The 24852-nt window shown below is 38.5% G+C and overlaps 3 protein-coding genes across 9 annotated transcripts in view; all 3 read left to right on the forward strand.

The window, feature by feature from the left end:
- MAP4K3 (mitogen-activated protein kinase kinase kinase kinase 3) overlaps positions 1-7189 on the forward strand; it is a 191195-nt gene extending 184006 nt beyond the window's left edge. For 4 of the 7 annotated variants that reach the window (XM_032177926.2, XM_058428714.1, XM_058428716.1 and 1 more), the window contains 2 exons: positions 790-845; positions 1978-4146. In XM_032177926.2, the coding sequence (XP_032033817.1) occupies positions 790-845; positions 1978-2065 (144 nt within the window). In that variant the 3' untranslated portion in view covers positions 2066-4146. Of the gene's footprint in view, positions 1-766; positions 846-1977; positions 4148-7095 lie in introns of those variants that run through there. The other 3 variants (XR_009210009.1, XM_032177925.2, XM_058428713.1) reach the window with 3 other exon arrangements.
- CDKL4 (cyclin dependent kinase like 4) overlaps positions 7163-24852 on the forward strand; it is a 61068-nt gene continuing 43378 nt past the window's right edge. The window contains 2 exon segments of the mRNA XM_058428719.1: positions 7163-7261; positions 22210-22436. Of these exon segments, the coding sequence (XP_058284702.1) occupies positions 22269-22436 (168 nt within the window). The 5' untranslated portion in view covers positions 7163-7261; positions 22210-22268.
- LOC116483683 (large ribosomal subunit protein uL11-like) lies at positions 8019-8682 on the forward strand. Its single transcript, XM_032753664.2, has one exon. The coding sequence runs from the start codon at positions 8097-8099 to the stop codon at positions 8619-8621; it is 525 nt and encodes a 174-aa protein (XP_032609555.1). The 5' UTR covers positions 8019-8096; the 3' UTR covers positions 8622-8682.

Genomic DNA, 24852 nt, shown 5'->3' on the forward strand with positions numbered 1-24852 from the left:
TTTGGGGAGATGCTACTGCCCTTCTGATTCATAATATTTTGTGTTCAGTAAGCTGTGAACAGTTGGTTTCTCTTTTTCTTGTATATTTATTCTTAACTCCCCAGCTGGTAATTGGTCACATTGAGGACTTCTTGAAGGATATATGATCATTAGAAAATATTATTTCAAGAGAATGGGGAAGAAGTGGGAAAGATAATTATTATGTATTGAGCACTTCCTTAGCTAGGCATTATACCCACTAATCCTTATAAGAACACTGCAGGACACTACTGCATGGTAGATCTTTTCAATCCCATCTTGCATAAGGCAAAACCATTTCTATCAGATTACACACATTGCCTAGTAAGTGGGAGAACTAAGATTCAAACTCAAGGCATGTCTGGCTTTTAAATATTTCCTGTTACACTACATGGCAGCCTTTTAAGTAAAAGAACCAGATCTAAGTAGTTTACTGCTGCCAGTAACCTTGCCATTAGCGTTAACATAAATGATGAAAGTTTCTAATAAATAAAATGGATTTAGTGCTTTGCTTTGAAGTTTTTCCGTTGAAGTCTTATGATTTAACAAGGAAATCATTTACCTTTGCCTGCATTTTATGATTAACTCAAAATTAACCACATTTCCCATCGGCTAACAAATTGATGTACCTACATGCTGACTTTAACAAACAGTCATGCAGGAATATATTTTCATTTTAGGGATTATGTTTCTTTTCTGTTGAATTATAATGAAGTGCCCATTAAAAATTTTGTGTCTTTAATTTCAGAAATTAATGTTTTAATTGAACAGGTAACACAAGAAATTTCAGATAGCACAAGAATTTTCAGGCTGCTTGGATCTGACAGGTATGAAAACGGGCTGTATTAAATACATAGTACTAAACGTGCTTTATAGATCCAGCATGAAACAGATTTCTTTTTCAAGAGAATTGAAATGTCTGCAATATGTTCAACATTGAATCTTTCACACTCTAAGAACTCACAAGTCAGAAAGTTAGAAAGCCTTTGAAAATGTACCTGATCTTCCAAGTAACAGGAATGTATGGATCTGTCAGTACTAGTTTGCATTAAACATACTGACATCTGATTTGCAGCAGAAGAAAGGGGAAATACCGTATGTTAATGAAGAGAACTTTTTGTTGTTAATGCCAGTAGGATTTTGGAGACCTGTTCTGATTGACTGTAAGGGATCGGTCAGGGTGGTGGGAGAAATTATAAAGTTATAGGAAATAGACACAAACCTTCTTGGAAGGCCAGAAGGTTTGCATAGCTTCAGTAAAAGATTTGGCTGAAGGCAGCTGAATTCTCTTAAAAGCTTAGGGCATAGATACATAGGAATGTAAAGGAGTTTATCTAAATAGCTTGTTTACTCATGTTGTCCTAAAACCAATCTTTGATCATGCAGGCAGGACTGCTCTTTCCTGGGGAGGGCAGCCAGATTAATTACCCACAAGTGTGTAGACTCAAAGCCTTTGTCATTAAATCTGTGCTGAATAAATGCCTGCAGGGACAGCTAGTCAGGGCACGCGGCTGCCACAACTCTTTCTGTGAGCGCCCTGGCACCCTAGCTGCTCTTTCACTGAATACCAGTGTCTGAGTACGTTATTCATCTGTCGTGCAGCCTGGGTCTCTGGGTCAGACCCTGGCAATTTAGCTTCTGATTCTTCAACTGTAAATCGTTTTTAGAACTTGTAATAAGAATTAAGTTCTCCCAAATAATTTCTAATATAGGTTTCTCCCCACTTCTGACTCTTAGAAGAACACTGGCCTAGAGGTGGGAGGTAGTGGACAGCAAAATTACTTCCCATAGCTAGAACTGGCCCTGTAATCACAGTGATAGCAAATGATTTCTGCCCACGATCAAATGAGCAGCATTTATAGAGGCATATATTGGAGAAGCAATGGAAAATTTCGGGACTAATATTAGTTTTCAAGAATAACTTTGTTTTGTTACATGTTTTTTGTTTTTTACTTTTAGGGTCGTGGTTTTGGAAAGTAGGCCAACTGATAACCCCACAGCAAATAGCAATTTGTACATCCTGGCGGGTCATGAAAACAGTTACTGAGAATTGTTGTGCTTTGACAGTTAACTCTAGAAAGAAAGAACACTACCACTGCAACATTAATGGATGCTTGAAGCTGTACAAAAGCTGCAGTAACCTGTCTTCAGTTACTTTGTAATTTATTGTGGCATGAGACAAGATGGGGAAAATTTTGTTTTAAGTGGTATGGATATATTTAGCATATTGAACCACACAAGTGCTTAATTCATTGTTATGTAATCTTTGTACATATAGGCAGTATTTTTTCTGTGAAACTTCATATTGCTGAAGACATACACTAAGAATTTATGTAGATAATGTACTTTTATGAGATGTACAAGTAAGTGTCTTATCTGTACAGATGTAAATGTTGATGAAAATGCAACTGGGGTTAATATTTTAAGAATTCTTTAGTATATTCTTGGGTGTGGCTATATTACAAAATGGGATGCTGGCAATGAAACAATACATTTAACACTATATTGTATTTTTATTATATGTAATTTAGTAATATGAATATAAATCTTGTAACTTTTAAAATTGTAATGGAGGCTGTAATCATTTTATAATCTTGTTTTTAATTTTAATGCAAGTACACTGGTGTTTATATTTGCACAAAGTATTGATATGTGATGTATTAAGTCACAAAAGTAAGCTGTGACATTGTCTATAAGCATTTGGCTCCACAAATGTATTTGGGTTGTTTTCTATGTGAAGCAAACCAATTATAATTAACCACCTGTTGTAGTAACTGATCTTTTTATATTTAAGCAGAATCCTGTAAGATTGCTTGTCTTTGCTTAAAAACAATACCTTTGAACATTTTTGAATCACAGAATAGCAGTACCATGATATAATACTGCAATTGTGGTCTGAATTACAGTGTGCACAAAGAATTAATTAGCATTATTAAAGAGTCCTCACTAAACATTTCATATAATCACACTGAAGAACTGTAACATTCCACAGAGTGAAGTGGTTCGAATTTCTCTTGGAGTTTTTACTTTTGTTGGCCTTATTTTATGATCCTTTTCATATTTCTTTTGACTTAGAGTATTAATACATGGCCAAAATCATTTAGTTACTACCTCATACAAACAATATAATGGTTACTACACATCACAGGAAATCAGTTTTGGTTTAAGTCATTTTTGATTGCTTTTTTCCAATGGAATATGTATATACCAGGTTTTAGCAAAATGCACACTTTTGCTCTTTTTGGTATATGTTCTTTATATTTTAATGTGAGTATATACACTAAGAACAAACTAAATTGTGATTTATGATCATTTATTTTAATTGATAATGGTTTTAAAATATGTTCCTGATTGTACATATTGTAAAATGAACATGTTTTTTAACATGCTGTTGTATAGTAGCTTGTCATCTGGTTTAATCTGTATATAGTAACACTAAAATATATTAAGAGGGGAAAGCTTTATTTGTTTTGTAGTTAAATTCTTAAGTACTCAATTTTGGTCCCTCAAATCATGATTTTTATTTGATATGTGATTCAATTTCATGAAGCGTTAATATTTCCACACAGGAGAAAAGGGCATCTTTTGCAGAAACTTCGACTTCCTGATAAGAAAAGTCAAACATTCATAGTTTTCTGGTTAGAGGCAGGGGTCCACAAACTACAGTCCTCAGACCAATCCAGCCTACTGCCTGTTTTTGTAAATAAAGTTTTAATGGAGCACAACAACACGTATTCACTTACATGTTGTCTATGCTGCTTTTGTGCTACAGTATTAGAGTTGAAACACCTATGTGGTCTGAAAAGCCTAAAATTCTTACTTTGCTGACCCTTTACAGAAAAAATGTGCTAGTGCCTGGGTTAGAGAAAGTAAAGAAGCATTGGGAAATGCAGTTCTGGAGGTAAGGAAGGGGAAGATTAAGAGGGAAGAACTGGACTGGGGATCGAGAGGCACCATTTCCACTATTGCTTATGCCACTACCTGTCACAATGGCCTTGAATAATTTAACAGTTTCCGCATCTAAAATCGTACAGATGCTAATAACCATAACAACTGAGTTCATTTATCACTTTTCCCACATTGTGAATAATCCTATCATTAATGACTAATGACTATGTTTTTAGACACATCTTTGTCAGTATAACATTATCAATTTGCTGAAAAACAGAGACTGTTGGAAAAGATTTTTAAGTGATCAAGATTCTGTTCTTGGCTGTTATTGACAGCGTTGTTTATCCTTTTTCTGAACCACTTTTTTTTCAGTTTTTAAGACTTTTAAGTTATATAAAGGGTCATATCTCAAAAATCGTTAGTCATCACCTTGAGCTGTTAAACACTTAGAAACATTTTCAAAAAATAAAATACACAACTGGTTGTGTATTACCCGGGAGCTTTCTAAGATATATCTGGAGTCATAATCTTGAGGGCTGAGGCTCAGTAACCTGTATTTTTACAAAGTTGTACAAATGATTCTGATGTGCATCGCAGCATGAAAACCACTGGTGGGCACTAAATTTAAATCAGTGCTTCTGAGTGCGTTCAAGTGTGCCTCAGAATCATCTTTGGTAATAGTTAAAAGTGCAAATTTCTAGATGCCACCCAGGAATTTTTGATTATGGATCTTTATGTACACAAAAGGAAGACAGCCACTCAAATGTTGGAAACAATCTATTTCATATTTATTAAAGTTAAAGCAATCTTCTTATTAGCTAATTGCATAGACACTGGTTTTGAGAAGAATGAGATCAACTGGTTATGGGCCTAATGGCATCATTCAGCTTGCACGTGTGACTCTGATTTCTGTAGAGGCCAGGAAACAAAGGACAGATTCTATTAGTTTTCACCATTACTGGCGGAGAGGTGAAAGTATGTGCTATACAAAATAATGGGTAAACGCTAAGAGGGCATATAATACGTTCCCAGTCCACGTATATGTGTGCCAGGTACTCATCTGCATGCTTTATATAGTCCCACTTAAGCCTCAAAACACCCCTGTGAGGTATTATTAACTCTGTTTTACAGATGAAGAAACAGGCACAAAGTTTTAGCAGCTTGCCCAGGACTATAGCTGGTAAATAATACAGCTAAAATTTGAACCTCGGCACTTGATTCAAAGTGTATTCTCTTAACCACTGTGCAAGACTATTACATAAAATACATGCAGTATATCCACTGCCCACTAAAACAGACTCTCATTCTTTCCTCTAAAATTAGATATTTTTTTCTCCAGGTGTTGGATTTCAGATTTTTATTTTCACTGTTTCTGCACAAGAGATATTCACTTCTGTCTTAATTTTTTGCTTTACCGAAAGGCATTTTTCTTATCCAAATTTGGTATAAAGATAAAGGAATTTACATAAAATTTACAGTTAAAGTATATTAAATAAGTAGTCAAAAGTCATTATAACAAAGACTTTTTTTAACTTTTGTGAGACAATTATTTATACAACATACAGTGATTATTTACAGTGTAGCCAAGGCACTAGCACTGGAGAAGAGATGGAAAAGGTTTAATTCCCAACCAGTATTCATCCAAGGAGCACACTTGGATGAATAAAGGCAAACGGAAGTGAGTAGTAGTAAAACAAGGTACAGGCCCGGTGTGATGGCTCAAATCTCTAATCCCAGCACTGGGAGGCTGAGGTGGGAGAATCACTTGAGCCTAGGAGTTCAAGGTCAGCCTGAGTTACATAGCAAGGCTCTTTCTCTAAAAAAAAATAAAATTAGCCAAGTATAATGGCACATGCTATAGTCCCAGCTACTGGGGAGGGAGACTGAGGTAAGAGAATCGCTTGAGCCCATGTGTTTGAGGCTGCAATGAGCTGTGACTGTGACAGTGCACTTTAGCCTAGGCAACAGAGTGAGCCTCTGTTTCCAAAAACAAAAAAAGGTACACGAGGTTGTGCCTAATTCTGCTTTGTGTAGTAAGATTTGTAAACCAGGTTGTTGATAGATGAAGAGAAATTTATCTCATGCAGGAAGAAAGCAAGGTAGGAGCCTGTAGGCTAGACGAAGGCATATGCAAATACTGCATGTTCAAGAAGTAGTGACATTGAATTGCATGAACCAGAGTTTCGGGTGCCTGAAGCAGAGTAATAGGGCAGGAAGCTGCATAAAAAGATGGGCCTGGTTGTGTAGAGCCTCCTTATGAGAGAAGCAGCTAGGAATCAACAGTTTAAGAAACTGAAGAGCAAGTATCATGAAGATATAAATAGGTTGATGGATTTGCACATAAGGTGATACTTGTATACTTAATGAGAAATTTTTCTATAGCATGATAGATGGTGGAAATTATATAGGAATTGGATAGATGTGAATTTTATGAGTATTTGACTTTAGTGGAAGTCTATTTGGTCTCAAAAGAGGAAGGAGATGAAGGTTCTTGGTTTGATTTTGTTTGTTAAAGATGGGAGATTTGAGCATGTATCTAAGCAAATGAAAGAAGTGGAAAAGAAATGAGATGGATGAGAAAAGGAGAAGAGAGTCACCTGTTTAGGGAAGTATGGAGATGCTAAACCTGGCCATGATCATGGGGAGCATTTTGCTAATGCTGAAACAAAGTACGTGTGTGCTTATTAACATATAGCATTTCTAAGTTAGTCCTGGGAATAAAATGGGTAAGCTCTAGCCAAAATTCTCTTTCTCAAGAAATACATTATCTCCACATAGCATTCATTACATTATTATTTGTTTCATTGACATTTTTCCCTAATGGGTGTCAAACCTGTGTCTGATTCTTAGGCCCCAGATACTAGTACAATGCTAGGTGAATTAGGAAAATGGCCTCTGATCCATAGCTGCTTTTCACGCAAAAACCTACAGAAGTCTGCTGAAAAGGTATTTGGATAATTAAACAAGTCCGAAAATAATGACTAATGACAGAGAATCTTGCAAACTGAAGGTCTCTGCCCAGGCAGGGAAACGAACTAATCAATATTCAACAGTTATGTGTGCTGTTTTTTAGTTCTGTCGATGCCTTGGGAAAGAAGGGGACATGGTGTAATCATAGTATTAAGGGGAAAGTGGTTGAAATGTTTCCTGAGCGCTCTCATGCAACTTTTGCTCCGTTCACACCAGGTGCTACAGGCTCGGCCCCGAGGTTATACCCACCAAGAGGAAGGATCAGGGCTGGGGCTGCCAGCGCCAGGGGAACTCGCTCCGGAAGCCGCCCTGCCCCGCGCGCCCTAGCGTCCCGGTTGCCCGGGAGACGCTGCGGCGGTTCCGCTGGCTCCGAAGTCGCTGGGTAAGCGGCCGCCTCCTCCGAGCCACACGCGCGGGAGCTGGGGCTGGGGCTGTTCGGCGCTGCTCGAGGCTGCCCTGTCCGTGCAGTAAGTGCCCTGTCCGTGCAGTAAATGCGGATTCTGCCGGCAGCGGGGGTACTGGGGGCAGCGTGCGGGGTTGACGGGGGTGGGGGCCACGGGGTCTAGACCGAGGATCCCAGATGCGGGAACCAAGAAAAGTTCCCCGAAAGAAAAGCGGGACCGCCTTCCGCTTCCGTGGCCCCTGGAAGGGAAGGGGCGGGTTAGAGGTGGCAGCACTGACCCGGTGCGGGTCCCTCGGGGCGGAAGCGGTGCTGCCCGGGGAGTGGGCGGCGGCGGGGGCCGAGGAGCGCGCGAGGCAGAGGCCTACCTGTGGCCCAGAAAGAGAACTGTCATTAAATGAAGAAGGCTCAAGACCAGAGGCTGGAAATAAAGTGGATTTATGCTTGACTTGCAGATCTGTTATGTGCACACACGAAATGTAATATATTTAAACAAAATTACCTTATCAGATTATGTATAATTATGTGGTATTCTGGTTTTCTGGGGATGCTTTTAATTAGTCTGATTGTATTGTCAACTGGACAGGTTTATAAATAGGTGTGTGTACTTTTGAAATTCAATAATTCAGTGTTATGTTGATAAAACAATGATTTACTGGCCCATTTTACTAATTAGTTTTATTAAATATAAATTCATGTTTGGTTTGGTTGAAAACAATAAGAACAACATAGGAGGCTTTCGGCTCGGAGGAGGCCAAGGTGCAACTTTCTTTGGTCGTCCCGAATCCGGGTTCATCCGACACCAGCCGCCTCCACCATGCCGCCAAAGTTCGACCCCAGCGAGATCAAAGTCGTATACCTGAGGTGCACCGGAGGTGAAGTCGGTGCCACTTCTGCCCTGGCCCCCAAGATCGGCCCCCTGGGTCTGTCTCCAAAAAAGGTTGGTGATGACATTGCCAAGGCAACGGGTGACTGGAAGGGCCTGAGGATTACAGTGAAACTGACCGTTCAGAACAGACAGGCCCAGATTGAGGTGGTGCCTTCTGCCTCTGCCTCTTCCCTGATCATCAAAGCCCTCAAGGAACCACCAAGAGACAGAAAGAAACAGAAAAACATTAAACACAGTAGGAATATCACTTTTGATGAGATCGTCAACATTGCTCGACAGATGCGGCACCGATCCTTAGCCAGAGAACTCTCTGGAATCCTTAAAGAGATCTCGGGGACTGCCCAGTCTGTGGACTGTAATGTTGATGGCCGCCACCCTCATGACATCATAGATGAGGTGCTGTGGAATGCCCATGACATCAACAGTGGTGCTGTGGAACGCCCAGCCAGTTAAACACAAAGGAAAATAATTCAATAAAGGATCATTTGACAACTGGAAAAAAAAAAAAAAAACATAGGAGGTTGTGACTTTAACAGCGTGTGGATTCCCTAACTGATCTGGCCTGGTCTTCAAAATCTCTTTTCCCTCGTCATTCCTTTTCTTTTTTTTTTTTTTTTTTGAGACAGGGTCTCACTTTGTTCCCCAGGCTTGGGGGCAGTGGTGCCACCTTGGCTCGCTGACCTCCCAGGTTCAGCAACCTTGACCTCCCAGGTTCAGCGATCCTCTTGCCTCAGCCCCACAAGTAGCTGGGACTACAGAGGCAGGACACCACACCTAGCAACTTTTTTTGTATTTTTAGAAGAAATGGGGTTTCACCACGTTGGCCAGGCTGGTCTCAAACTCCTGGTTTCAAGTACCCCACCCGCCTCGACCTCCCAAAGTGCTGGGATTACAGGTGTGAGCCACCACGCCCGGCCATCCCCGTCATTCCTAATGCCACTGTTTACATGAGTTTCCTAAAGCTCCTAGATTAGAAAATGTGTTTTTTCACTCTTCTTTTTTTCTACCTCTCCCTTTCTTGATTTTGTTTTCCTTCTTTCAGTGGATTCCTTAGGCTGGCTTGAGTCCTCGGGACTTGATTTGTGATACAATCATGGAAAATAACCTACCTCCAAGTCTATTCTGTTTCTGTGTACATCATTTTGCAAATCCTTGAGACTAAGGAAATTAAATAGAAATTTTCAAAGAATTTAGTGAGCCACTCAAGTATCTATCTACCTCTTTAGATAATCATAAGTGGCCTCAGTTCTATACCTATCTGCGTTTGTACACAGAACTTTAACTTGAGAGTCAAATATTTAGTAAATTCTGAAGTCAGGAAGCCCTGTAGCCAAAAGGTATAAAGCTTCAGTCTGAACGTCACAGATGACTATGAAAAATAATTTCGCCAGGCATGGGTGGCTCATGCCGGTAACTGCAGCACTTTGCGAGGCCAAGATGGGAGGATCACTTGATCCCAGGAATTCAAGATCAGCCTAGGCAACATAATGAGACCCCACCTCTACAAAAAATACAAACATTAGCTAGGCATGGTGGCACATGCCTGTAGTCTCAGCTACTCAAGAGGCTGAGGCAGGAGAATTGCTCAAGCCCAGCAGGTACAGGCTGCAGTGAGCCCTGATCATGCCACTGCACTCCAGCCTGAGTGACAGAGCAAGACCCTGTCTCAGTAAAAAAAAAAAAAAAAAGGAAAAAGAAAAACTATTTTCAACCAATTGAATCTACTTTCTGCCAATAGCTATATCACCATTTAATCTTGATTTCTTGTCCAAGTACTGTATTAATAATCAAAATGTACCTACTGCCTTTGCTTTAAAAAGTAAGTCATTTTACATATTTAGTAGAAAGGTTAGAAAATAACATTACGGTAGGGCTACAACGGAGGTCCACTATGTGCCAGACAATAGGCTAACAATAGAAGGCAATGTGATAATATTTTTGAAAGGGTGAAAAGAAGTCGTTAACATAGCATGCGAGCAGAGAAAGAGCCTGCCTTTGGGCATTGGGAGAAGCTAAGCAGAAAGACATTTGACTTGAACTTGAAAAAGATGAAGATTTAAGGGTCAGACATTCTAGGCAGGGGTATGAAAGGAGACTTAGAGACCTGAAAGTGTTTGGGGAAGAATCTGAGAAGTGATGCTGGAAAGGTAAATTGGGGCCACGGCGTACAGAACTGTAAATATCATACTACAGTTCGAACTTGATTCTGTGGCATTTGAGGCCATAAGACATTTCCCAGAAAGGATGATGTCTGATCCTGTTGATGTTTGAGAAAGATGTCTTTGGTGTAATGAAAGTAAATATAAAGAAGAAAAGTGAGATACACTTTAAAATAACTATTTTGATATAATAATTTCAAGCTGGCAATAAGAGTATAATAAACTCATATATCTGGACTCACTGTTTACGTTTTGCTCAATTTTTATGTTGTTTATCGTTTTCTTTTTCAGTGTGTATATAACACATGCATATTAATTTTTCTGTACCATTTGAGAGTAAGTTGCAGACATCAGATCCCTTCACCTGTAAATACTTCAGTTTATTCCCAAGAACTAGGACATTTTCTGATAAAATCACAGTACAAATTACCAAAATCAGGAAACTGATATCAAATCCACAGTCAAAATTTAGATTTCGCCAATTATCTTAGTAGTATCCTTTATGGTCATGTTGTTCCCCAGTCCAGGATCCAGTTCGGGATCACACATCGCATTTTGTTTTCCCATCTCTTTTTTTTTTTTTTTTTTTTTATACTTTAGGGTTTTAGGGTACATGTGCACAATGTGCAGGTTTGTTACATATGTATCCGTGTGCCATGTTGATTTCCTGCACCCATTAACTCGTCATTTAGCATTAGGTATATCTCCTAATGCTGTCCCTCCCCCCTCCCCCCACCCCACAACAGTCCCCGGAGTGTGATGTTCCCCTTCCTGTGTCCATGTGTTCTCATTGTTCAGTTCCCACCTATGAGTGAGAACATGCGATGTTTGGTTTTTTGTCCTTGCGATAGTTTACTGAGAATGATGTATTCCCATCTCTTTAGTCTTCAATCTGAAACAGTGCTTTGATCTTTTCTTTCATGACATTGACATTTTTTATTAAGAGTACAGGCCAGTTATTCACAGAATGCCCTTCAGTTTGGCCATGTCTATTGTTAACTCATAATTAGGTTTAAGTTTTGCATTGTTGCCAAGAATACCACAGAGGAGATGTGCCCTTCTCACTTGCACATTTGTCTTTTCTAGAAATTTCCTGTAATGGAATTATAAAATATGTAGGATTTTGTGTCTGTCTTCTTTCACTTAGCATTATGTTTTGGGGCATTTGGTTCTTTTTTCTTTTTTTTTTTTTTTAATGTTCATCTACATTATAGCAAGTTCATTCCTTTTTGTTGCTGAATAGTATTTCGTTGCATGGATAATCCACATTTTGTTTACACATTCGTCAGTCGATGAACATTTGGATTGTTTTCCGTATAGGGACCTCTTATGAATAATGGTGCTGTGAACATTTGCTTACATGTCATTGTTAGATCTATTTTAAAATTTTTCCTGGATAGATACTGAGGATGAAATTGCTGTTTATGGTTAATTTTTAAGTTAAATTTGTGTTTAACTTTTTTTTGAGACAGAGTCTCACTCTGTCACCCAGGCTGGAGTGTAGTAGCACAATCTCGGCTCACTGCAACCTCCGTCTCCCAGGTTCAAGCGATTCTCCTGCCTCAGCCTCCCAAGTAGCTGGGATTACAAGTGTGCACCAGCATGCCTGGCTACTTTTTGTATTTTTAGTAGAGATGGGGTTTCACCATGTTGGCCAGGCTGGTCTTGAACTCCTGAGCTCAAATGATCCACCCGCCTCAGCCTCCCAAAGTGTTGGGATTACAGGCGTGAGCCACCATGCCTGGCCCTATGTTTAACTTTTAAGACATTGCCAAACTGTTTTCCACTGGAGCTGTGCTGCTTTACATCCTCACCAGTGATGTGTGTGAGTTCCAGTTTCCATCTTATCAACACTTGATATTGTCAGTCTTTGGATTTTAGTCATTCTAATGTGTATGTAATGCTATCTTATTGCAATTTTAATTAACACTTCCCTAATGGCTAACAGCATCCTTTCATGTGCTTAGTAAACATTTGTGTATCTTTGGTAAAATGTCTATTCACATCTTTTGTCCATTTTTAACTTGGGTTGTTTAACCTCCTATTGAGTTGTAAGCATGCTCTATGTATTCTGGATACAAATATTTTATCAGATATAAGATTTGCTAATATTTTTCTTTAGTCTGTGGCTTAGCTTTTCATTTTCTTAATGGGGAAATTTTTTGAGGAGCAAGATTTTAATGTTGATAAATTCCATTTTATCCATTTTTTCTTTTATGAATCATGCTTATGGTGTCATATCTAAGAAATCTGCCTAACTGAAAGTCACAAAGATTTTTCTCCTCTTTTTTTTTTTCTAGAAGTTATACAGTTTTAACTCTTACATTTTGGTCTTTGTCCGTTTTGAGTTAATTTTGCTATATTGTATGAGGTGTCTGTCTACTGTGTGTGTTTGTTGTTTGTTTTGCATATGGATATCCAATGGTCCTAGTATCATTTGTTGAAAAGACTATTCTTTCCTTGTCGAATTGCTGCAGCACCTTTGTCAAAAGTCAGTTGGGCCAGGCGCAGTGGCTCACGCCTGTAATCCCAGCACTTTTGGAGGCCACGGCAGGCAGATCACTTGAGGTCAGGAGTTCAAGATCAGCCTGGTCAACACGGTGAAACCCCATCTTTACTGAAAATACAAAAATTAGCTGGGCATGGTGGCACACACCTGTAATCCCAGCTACTTGGGAGACTGAGGCAGGAGAACTGCTTGAACCCAAGAGACGGAGGTTGCAGTGAGCCAAGTTTACACCACTGCACGCCAGCCTGGGTGACAGAGTGAGGCTCTGTCTTAAAAAATAAAATAAAAATAAAATGAAATTTAAAAAGTCAATTGACCATAAATAGAAGGGTTTATTTCTTGACTCATTATTATGTTTCATTGATATATGTCTTTATGCTGGTACCACAGTCTTGATTTACCATAACTTTATAGTAAAATTTTAAGTCAAATTTAAGATAAATTTTTAATATAAATTTTCTAAATTTGTTCTTTTTCAAAGTTGATTTGGCTATTCTGGGTCCTGTGCATTTCCATATAAATCTTAGTTTCAATTTCTACCCAAAAAAAGCCTGTTGGAATTTGTGTAAGGAATTAATTTTTTTTAATTTTGTTTATTTTGGCTTTTTGGAGACAGGGTCTTGCTGCATTGCCTAGGCTAGAGTGCAGTGGCATAATCATAACTTATTGTAGCCTCAAACTCCTGGGCTCAGGTGATCCTCCCAACTCAACATCCCAAGCAGCTGAGACCACAGGCGAGGGCCACTAGACCCTGGCTAATTATTTTTTATTTTTTTAGAGATAGGGTCTCACTATGTTGACCGGGCTGATCTCAAACTTTTGGGCTCAAGTAATCCTTCTCCCTCAGCCTCCCAAAGAGCTGGGATTACAGGCATGTGCCACCACTCCTGGCCACGAATTAGTTTATAGATGAATTTATGAAAAACTGATGTCTTGCTGGGTTTTCAAATCCATGAACATGGCATTTTTCTCCTTTTATTTAGATCTTTAATTTCTTTCAATGGTGTTTTGTAATTTTCAGTATGCAGGTCTTGCACTTCAGTTGTTAAATGTATTCCTGAGTATTTTATTCATTTTTACATTAATGTGGATGGAATCGTTTTCTTAACTTTATTTTCAAATTGTTTATTGCCATTATATAAAAAGACGATTTATTTTGCATATTGATCTTGTATCCTACTATATTGCAAACTTGTCATTATTTCTAGTAGGCTTTTTATAGATTCATTAGGATTTTCTGTAGATAGTATCATGTCATTTCTGAATAATGACAGTTTTACTTTTTATTTTCTTTTTTAAAGAATTATTCATATATATTGAGCACTTCATTGAATAACTGTTTATTTTCTAGAAATGGGGTTCTTGCTGTGTTACTCAGGCTGCTCTCAAAATCTTGGCCTCAAGCAATCCTCTCACCTTGGCCTCCCAAACTATTGGGGTTAAAGGTGTGAGCCACTGTGCCTGACCTTACTTTTCATTTTCGATGTATATGCCTTTAATTTCTTTTTCTTGCCTTATTGCACTGACAAGAACTTTCAATACAATGATAGATAAAAATAGTGAAAGCAAACATCTTTTTTCCAGTCTTAGGGGTAACACATTCAATCTTTCATCATTAAGCATGATGTTAACTGTAGATTTTTCACAGATGCCCTTGAGGAAGTCCCCTTGTATTCATCATGAATGAGTGTTGGGTTTTGTCAAATTCCTTTTTCGTGTGTACTAAGGTGATCATGTGATGTTTTTCTTTTATTCTATTAATATGGTATTTTACATTATTGATTTTCAGTATTAAATCCACTTTGCATTCCTGAGATAAGTCCCACAGAGTCATGGTATATAATCTTTTTTATGTTTCCAGATTTGGTCTGCTAATTATTTTGTTAAGGATTCTTGTGTCTACATTCATGAGAATAATCTGTGTTCTTGTGATTTCTTTGTCTGGCTTTCTATCAGGGTGATATTGGCCACATAGAATGAATTGAGATATGTTCCCTCCTCTTCCATTTTTTCAAATAGTTTGCGAAGGATTGATATTATTTTTTCTTTGGTAATGCTTGGTAGTATTTACCTGTGATGCTATCTGATCCTGGGCCTTTCCTTGTGGGCAGATTTTTAATTACTGACTGAATTTATTTACTTGTTATGGTTGTAATCAGATTTCTATTTCTTCTGGAGTCTATTTTGGTATTTTGTATCTTTCTAGGCACTTGTCCAACCGTCTTGACTAATTTTGTTGCATAAACTTGTTTGGAATATTGTCTTTTAATTTTTTTAAATTTCTGTAGTATGGTCCTAATTTTGATAACTTTTATTTCTTTCTTTTTTCTTGCCTACTCTAGCTAGAGCTTCACTTTTGTTGATCTTTTCAAAGAAACAGTTTTTGTTTATTGTTTTCTATTGTTTTTCTGATGAAGAGTCAGCCATTAAGCATATTGTTGTTCCCTTGTATACGAATGGTTCTCTCTTTTCAAGATGTTGTCTTTAGCTTTCAGTATTTTGGCTATGATGTATCAAGATATGGATTTCTTTGTGTTTATCCCATTTGGAATTCATTGAACTTTTAAGACCTGTATATTAATGTTTGCCATTAAATTTGGAAGGTTTTGGCCATTGTTTCATAAAATATTGTTTTCTGCCATTTCCTCTTACTCCTCTCTTTCTGAGAATCTCATTACATGTATGTTGGTACTATTGATTTTGCCTCCATCAGTCTCTGAGGCTCTGTTCATCATATTTTTATTCTTTCTTTCATTTTGACTATTTTTTATTGGTCTATTTTACTAATTCTTTCTTCTGTCATCTCAGATCTGCTGTTTGTCCCATCTACAGGATTTTTCATTTCTGTTATTTTTTTTTTACTCTAAAATTTCCGTTCGGTTCTTTTTTTATTTTCATTTTCCGATTGAAATTCCCTCTTCATTGAGTCATTGTCATCATATTTTTCTTTAATTCTTTAAATTATAATTTGCTTTAATTATTTGAACATATTTATAACAGCTGCTTTGAAGACTGTCAGCTAAATCCAACATCTGAGTCTACTCAGAATCCATTTTTATTGACTTTATTTTTTCTGAGTTATCAGTCGCCCTTTCCTTTTTCTTAGCATATCTCATATTTTTTTTCTTTCTTCTTCGTACTTCCTCCTAAAATCCAGTTTTATCTCCTAATATTTTGTTGAAAACTTAACATTCTAGATAATAGTATAGCAATTCTGGGGTGTTTGTTGTTGTGGTTGTTGTTTCGATACGAGGTCTCACTCTCTCTACAAGCTGGAGTGCAGTGGCATGATCATAGCTCTACTGTACTGTAACCTTGAACTGCCAGGCTCAAACCATCTTTCTGCCTCAGCTTCCTGAGTAGCTGGGACTGCTGGCATGTACCACCACACCTAGATAGTTTTTAAAATCTTTTTGTGGAGACAGGGTCTCACTGTGTTGCCCAGGCTGGTCTTGAACTCCTGAGCTCAATCAATCCTCAGGCCTCAGCCTCCTAAGTAGATTAATGGCATTTTTTACTCCCATCTATTGCCTATTTGATTATCAATGAGCTTGTTCATCTTTCTTTCCCTCTTCATTCTTTTAACATAATTTAGTTGCATTACTTTCTACTTTGCCAGAATTTATAATACTTATTTCTTATTCTTCCACTCTTGTTTCTACCTTTACTTTGGTCTTTAAATATATTAAATGCTCACCATAAATCCTTTTGCTGAAATTTTTCCAGTCAACTCTTGGTTGGATGAAGGCTTTTCACCAATACATTCAAGAGGACTATGGGTAAAGTATTCCTTGAGTTCTTGCATGTTTTAAAATATCAACTGGGTGTGGAGGCTCGTGCCTATAATCCCAACATTTTGGGAGGCCAAGGTGGGAAGATCAATTTAGCCCAGGAGTTTGAGACCAGCCTGGGCAGCAAACCAAGACCCCATCTTTACAAAAATAAATAAGTAATATTAACCAGGTGTGGTTCCAGCTACTTGGGAGGCTAAGGTGAGAGGATTGCTTGAGCTTGGGAAGTCAAGGCTGCAGTGAGGCGTGATTGCACCGCTGCACCTTAGACTGAGCAACAGAGCAAGACCCTGCCTCAAAAAAAAAACAATAAAAAAATTTTTAAATGTTTATCTATAGCTTTACACTTGAAGGACACAGCTTGGCTGAATATAAAATCCTTGGTTTTCGTTTTCCCTTGAGTTTCTTTAAGATGCTGCTGCACTGTTACTTTGTAGTGTGCATTGCTCTTGATAAGTCTGATGTCACTCTAATCCTCTCACACTTATTTAATATTTTTGTCTGGAGGCTCGGAGAGTATTTTCTTTATCTTTGATTGTTTTATTCAAATATGTCTTGGAGTTGGTTGTTCGGGGTCAGTTTTCCCAACTACCTAGTGGGCCTTTTCAATAGATATAATTAGATTTTATTTTATCTCCAGAAAATTTTCTTGGATTATTATTGCAACTATTGATTCTGTTTCATTGTTTTGTCTTCTTCAGGGACTCTAGTTGTACATATATATTGGGACTTCTTTTCCTGTCTCCATTTCAACTTTCTGTCTAAACTTTTACCTTTTTTTCTTCATTTTAATTCTCATAATTACTCTTCTGCCTTTCTTTAATGCCCCAATCAAATTTTCACTTGAATCTGTTCTCCTATCAGCATCTCATAATTTAGTCATTTCTGAGATATTTTGTCTTTTTCCGATGATTCTTTTCTGAGTTCAATCAACTATCTTTTTATATCTTTTTATCTAAATCTACACATCAGTAGCCAAAAGAAAAAAGTAAAAATATAGGCCGGGCACGGTGGCTCACGCCTGTAGTCCCAGCACTTTGGGAGGCCAAGGCAGGTGGATCATGAGGTCAGGAGATCAAGACCATCCTGGCTAACACGGTGAAACCCCGCCTCTACTAAAAAATACAAAAATTAGCCGGGAGTGGTGGCACGTGCCTGTAGTCCCAGCTATTCAGGAGGTGGAGGCAGGAGAATCGCTTGAACTCGGGAGGCAGAGGTTGCAGTGAGCTGAGATCATGCCACTGCACTCCAGCCTGGGTGACAGAGCGAGACTCTGTCTCAAAAAAAAAAAAAAAGTAAAAATAAAATTTATATCTATATCTTCTTAAATAATTTTTGTCCACTTGTGATTTGAATTTCTAATTCAGTGTGGCTTTTTCATATCTCCAAATTGTGAGAGGATATTTAAATCAGTTTGGAGTGTTTGTGTTAGTTTTCTTTCTCTTCATGGTTAGATTTTGTGTGGTTTTTTTTGTAAATGATTTCCATTAACTGAAATTTTTGGGTTCTCATTTCTTTTTTCTGACAATAATAGCTTGTATGGGGACGGCTTTCCCCTGTTTCATTTCTCGGGCGGTTTTGGCTGTTAGTAACTGGCTGTCATCCTAGGCCAAGAGAGTCTTTTCTGTCACTGTAGTAAAGTGTAGTTTCTTTCATTGATGACACTTTTTCCCTGTCTTAGTGGTGGTGGGAGGATTCGCATGTCCTTCAATTCAGAATTCTCTTTTGTCTTGCAAGATGCCAAATTTATCCTTCTCGCTTCTTTTTCCCTTCACTGTCCAGTCTCCAACAGATGTCTTTCCCTTCCCTCTTGTCCTTTTATTCCCCAAAAATGGTGCACACACTGACTAGTGCCACCTTGAGACCCATGTACTTTTACACCCCTTCCTTATAGTGAGTGTTCTGATCTACCAGGACACTCTTAGGGTATTTTTACACTTGTGATGTGTTTTCTCTTTGGGAAGGAGGTGATCTTAAGTCTTTCTTAGGCCCTTCTTTTACTCTTCTGTCTTTCTTGTAGCTTTTTAGATCTGACCCCTCTCATATCTTTGCCTTCTGCCAAGGTTTACAGTGGGAGCTCAAGAGATAACCCCTCCAGAATTTAGGCTTAGGCTTTTCTTTTCTTTTCTTTTCTTTTCTTTTTTTTTTTTTTTTGAGATGGAGTCTCGCTCTGTCACCCAGGCTGGAGTGCAGTGGCACAATCTCGGCTCACTGCAACCTCTGCCTCCTGGGTTCAAGCAATTCTCTTGTCTCAGCCTCCCGAGTAGCTGGGACTACAGGTGTGTGCCACCATGCCTGGCTAATTTTTTGTATTTTTAGTAGAGATGGGGTTTCATCGTGTTAGCCAGGGTGGTCTCCATCCCCTGACCTCGTGATCCGCCCACCTCGGCCTCCCAAAGTGCCGGGATTACAGGGGTGAGCCACCACACCCAGCTAGGCTTTGCTTTTCTACCTAAGTTTGTAGAGTCCTGTGTCTTCTTGTTATATTGAAGGCATTGGATTTATGTGGTTTTATTTGTCCTGGTTGATTTATATTGCTTTGTGGAAGATGTTAGGTTTAGGCAGCAGTCACTGTCCTTGGCTACCTCAAAGCCCCCCACCACATGTACCTTGACAAGCCATTTAGGCATAACTTGGAGCATGTTTGTGAACATTGGGTATGGACGGAGGATAAGAAAGAAGAGAAGGCATTTGGTTTAGAATGTTCCAATTTTTAGATGATTCTGTCCATTCATGTAGAGATATTCATCAAGCAGTTGGATAGTTGGTCTGGATCTCAAATAAGAGATTAGGAATTACTGCCGCCAGAAACTGTGCTATAATCCTAGTAAGCTGGAATTAGAGCTGTAAATTCCACAAAGGAATTTACAGGAATTGGTCTAATTCCTGCTTGCATACTCAGACTCATTTTCCATGAACATAGAGTAGGACTTTTGAAAACAGAAATATTGAGCGGTTACTAGGTGAAGTACTATTTTCTGGAGCTTTATTTTATTGTGTTTAGCAGTTTGGTTGATGTGATTATGAGATCTAAATATTAGTCTGAGGAATCAGTCGTTACTGCATCTGTTGAGATAAAAGAAAAAACGTACATCAGTAGATCAAATCAACTACCTAGAGGGAAATAATAAAATAATGCATAAATTAAAACTTCATAATTAAGCTTCTTGTCATATTTATAGTTTCCCCCAATGACTGTAGTACTTATCAAGTAGGTTAAATTAACAAATCTATAAAGTTTTATACCAATAACTTTATCTCATTTTATTTTAGAGACCGGGTCTCACTCTGTCACCCAGGAAATATTACAGTGGTACCATCATAGTTCACTGTAACCACAAACTCCTGGGCTAAAGTGATCTTCCCACCTCAGCCTCCAAAACTGTTGGGATTACAGGCATGAGCCAATGCTCCCAGCCAGATGCCAATAACTTTCTAAAGCAAATTCCCAGTTTCTCCTACTCTCTTTCCAGCCATCTATTACTATGCAAATGTATGCATGCTCACATCTAAATATCTTTAAAATAATAATACATAGGTAAAAATACAGTATAACTAATAGGGCTTTCAGAACATAATCTGTGATGGGTTTTCCATGTGTTACTTGAGTGTGTATGCTTGAATTTTCTTTCTTTTAATAAGAGAGGAAATTGAATTCATCCCCCCCCCAAAAAAAAGCACTGTAAAAAATAGTATGTCAGTAGTCATTATATCTAGGTAAACATTTTTCTCCGTTATATATTTTTATGGTGGCAAGTGGAAGTAGATGATTTCTTTCACCATTGAGATAATCTGTAGATGGAAAAGGCAATATTATTAGAGAAGTTTTAAAAAATGTGTACTCATTTGAAACAAGAGAAATTTACAAGTAGTCAACTCTTTCACTTGACATTTGGTTAATACCAAGACCTGGATAAAGTGATTCTTTGAATTATACATTCTTTTTGTTTGTTTGTTTGTTTGTTTTTGTTTTTGCGACGGAGCCTTGCTCTGTCGCCCAGGCTGGAGTGCAGTGGTGCGATCTCAGCTCACTGCAACCTCCACCTCCCAGATTCAAGCGATTCTCCTGCCTCAGCCTCCTAAGTAGCTGGGATTACAGGCCTGTGCCACCACACCCAGGTAATTTTTTGGTATTTTTAGTAGAGACAGGGTTTCACCATGTTGGCCAGGCTGGTCTCAAACTCCTGACCTCAGGTGATCCACCTGCCTCGACCTCCCAGAGTGCTGGGATTACAGGTGTGAGCCACTACGCCTGGCTGAATTATGCATTCTTTTGCACTTAACTGAGAGGCTGTGTAATGTAGTGATTAAAACTGTGTTCTTTGAAATCTCACTGCCTGGGTTCTAATTCTGTATTACCTTTACTGTGTCTTTTCTCATCTGTATAATTGGATAAAAATAACACCTACTTCATAGAATATTTGTGCAGATTCTATGTAATTTGCATAGAACAATGTTAAGTGCCATTATTATTGCAATTGTTATTAGGTTATATTAACAAGATTCTGCTGGATAAAGTGGGGTGGAGTTTTTGAGACTAATTAGAATTTTTCTATTTTTAATTCTTAGACTGATTTATTTAAATATGTTGGCCTTAGTCATCATGTTTAACATTTAATTTGGTCACCAAAACATTCATTCAAGAATGGATGACACAAAACACAAAAACCCAGTATTTCCATAGAAATCACTATAGATATGAAGAATGAATGCTTTCTTTGTGTTTATTATTTTCTTTTGGGGCTAAGAAGTTAAGAATCTGTTCTTCCATGAAAATAAAAGCTAGGAGCAATAAATGCCCTGAAAGGATTTTGTTATTGTTTTGTGTTTTTGAGACAGAGTTTCACTCTTGTTGCCCAGGCTGGAGTGCAACGGCACAATCTCAGCTGGGTTCAAGGGCCTCCTGAGTAGCTGGGATTACAGGCATGTGCCACCACACCTGGCTAATTTTGTATTTTTAGTAGAGATGGGATTTCTCCATATTTGTTAGGCTGGTCTTGAACTCCCAACCTCAGGTGATCCACCCACCTTGGCCTTCCACAGTTCTGGGATTACAGCCTTGAGCCACTGTGCCTGGCCTGTTACTGTTTTTAAAGGCTGCTTTGTTCAATGGCCCACGCTCTTTCTTCTCTCCACCAGGTGGAAGTATAGCACTTTTTGTACCATGTCTTCTTACACAACTAGTTATTCTGTATGCACTTGGGTTAGAAGAGAAAAGATAAACAGCATATTCCAGAGTATGAAATGTTCCTTCAGCTGGGTTTTACAGCATCATATTTCAGTTATTTACCTGAGTATAATGAAAACAATAGTTGGGATAAGTTTCCTTTCCACAAATTCTTTTAATTCGACTGAGGTCAACATAGAACCATTGTCAGAAATAGCATATGAAATCTTTTGATAGCTGGAAGAACTGCAGAGGACTAAACTAAACTAACAAAATAATATCCAAATGTTTTTAAGTGGATTTACAATTAATTGATGAATATAAACCTTTGGCATGTGGGCAAATTGGTTGTATATAACCTGTGAGAACATTGTCTTTTATAGCTTGATTAAGGCAAGTCTACCTTATTTTCCAGGTGCAGCATTGTACTGCAAGTCAATCGATACAATAATAATTTAAGTCACTTCAGCTATAATGGAAAAGTATGAAAAATTAGCTGAGATTGGAGAAGGATCTTATGGGATTGTATTCAAATGCAGAAACAAAACCTCTGGACAAGTAGTAGCTACTAAAAAATTTGTTCAATCTGAAGATAATCCTGTTACTAAGAAAATAGCACTAAGAGAAATACGTACGTTGAAGGTAAGTTAACTTTATATATATGTAAAATATCATGGAATTGAGTGAAATATGCATGCTAAAATTACAAAGAATTTTAAAGTTATTTTTCCCCCATTGGACTTAAATTCCTTTGTATCAGCACCTTTGGCTGATAAGTTGATTATCACTTTGGACTTTGGCCACTCTGATTTTGTCTGTGTGTGAATACAGCTATAGATTGTTATATTGAAAAGAACTTTTATTCTTGTTAGTAAATATCCTAAGTCCACTCACCCCAGTGTTTACACTCGCCCCCAACCCTGGCCCTCCTCTGGATATCCCTCCAAATACTTCCCCTACCAACCAGCAACTAAAAGAGCACCTCCTGGCACAGAGAGTCAGTCCCACAGGACCGCACCAATGCCCTGGTAGGCATCGACATTCATTGGTTCCTGCCTGCACTGCACCCCAGGTTCTTAGACATACTGAATATCACCCCCGGTGACGTACACATTTTTTACATAAAGGTTTTTGTTATGATTGTTTTCACTCTGATAAGATTTGACATGTAAGATTCCTAAGTTCTCAACGTAAATTTTTTCTTACGCTAAATATCTTATACACTTTTAGAACTATAAGCGACCTTAGAGATGCGTCTTATCCAACAACCATATTTTCCGCAGAGGAAACAGAGGTCTGGGGCAGCACTTCTCAAATGTTAATAGGCACTGGAATCCCCGGGGACCTTGTTGAAATGCAGATTCTGAGTTGGGAGGTCTGGGGTGGGCCCGAGATTCTCCATTTCTGAGTACGCAGGGAGTGCGGAAGCTGCTGGTTTGTGGACTACACATTATGTGACAAGACCCTGTGATTTCAAGGACACACAAGCAACCTTCATTTTTGACACGTCGTCTGTTTTTAGAAAATCCCCAGAAATTCAGTTTGTAAGGGAGGATAATAATTATCACTAATAATTATCATATTTTCTCTCATTTTCAAATATTATTTCCCACAGTTTTCCTCAACTAATACATACTAGGGTTTTGTTTGAAATGTAACTTGATACAGAGTCTTCAGGAACACATCCATCATGATTACAAAAAAGTTCACTATTACCTCTCAGCCAGCAGAGGGCGCGCCGGTCAGCTAGCCAGCTCTGGCACCCTCACTGAGCTAAGCTGCAGGGCGGGTCTGAACCAGGCTGTGGGGCTCCGATACACCTAATGCTAAATGACGAGTTAATGGGTGCAGGAAATCAACATGGCACATGGATACATATGTAACAAACCTGCACATTCTGCACATGTACCCTAAAACCCTAAAGTATAATTTAAAAAAAAAAAAAAAAAAAAAACCTGGAAAAAAAAAAAATAATGCTTTTACCTGTCAGCCTCTCCGTCCCAAGTCTTCAGATAAAGTTAATGCTCAGGTAGTACCTTCTGCATGACAAGTGCCCCAACTTGAGAATGAGGCTGTAAGGTAAAAACTAGCCTGATTACGACTCAGCTTGGTCTCTGATGAAGGCCCTCAGAATGTCAGAATGTCCATCTTCTGCTTTTGGTATGTCCATGTATGTCCTGAACAGCTCCTTCTGTGATCAATCGACCTTACTTTCTTCACATAGTGTTGTTATTTAAATTGTTTGCCTCTCTCTCCTTACTGCCTGTTTTTCTTTAGGCAAGTTACTGTTTTCCTGGGCTAGGTTAACTTCATTTGCAAAGGTGATATAAATTGCTGACCTAGCCAAAGACAGGAGATTGGACCAGGTTTAACCTTGACATTGCATCAAACTGTAGTATCTGTAAATCTTTTACTCCCCTAGTAGAGACCCTGCTTTGCTTCCATACTGTGGTTTTGCAGCAGCACAAAGCCACTGGCTTTTTAGATGACCTAGTCTCTTCCACTCTTTGCCTTTCTGCTCTTTTAGGCAGTGGAGCACATAGAAAACAAATTGGTTTGGTGCTTTGGGCTTTTCTCTTTTTTTCCCTTAGAGAGATGGGGTCTCAGTATGTTGCTTAGGCTGATCTCAAACTCCTAGGTTCACGCAATCCTCCTGCCTCAGCCTGGGCATATTTTTAATGTATAATGGATTCTCTTTACCCCAGCTGTGGAGCAGCAGGCACACAGTTTTAGGGTGACATTTGTTTTGGTCAAGCCATGCTTATGTTAATAGATACTGAGGTAGAGGCATGCATTGTGAGTCTCTGTACCTAAAACTTTCTACTGGGCCTGCTATTTGTTGAGCTTCTACTATATGCAAAATGCTGTGTTCTCTCTCTATATTTTTCTGGGTAAATGCTAGAGAGTTTGGAAAGTTGATTTGTCTACTATACTGGGAAAACAACAGGGAAGATGGGTTAGGAATAAGAGTGATCATGTATCCTGATTTGCCCAAGACAGTTCTGCCTTATAGTTTTTGTCCCAGTTTCCTGCCTGGTTCACATCCCCTTACAAAAGT

The sequence above is a fragment of the Hylobates moloch genome, unplaced genomic scaffold (genome assembly GCF_009828535.3).
Source record: "Hylobates moloch isolate HMO894 unplaced genomic scaffold, HMol_V3 SCAFFOLD_15, whole genome shotgun sequence".
NCBI classification, from domain to species: Eukaryota; Metazoa; Chordata; class Mammalia; order Primates; family Hylobatidae; genus Hylobates; species Hylobates moloch.

Coding starts and splice junctions, on each gene's coding strand:
- LOC116483683 (XM_032753664.2), top strand. CDS start 8,097: ATGCCGCCAAAGTTCGACCCCAGCGAGATCAAAGTCGTATACCTGAGG.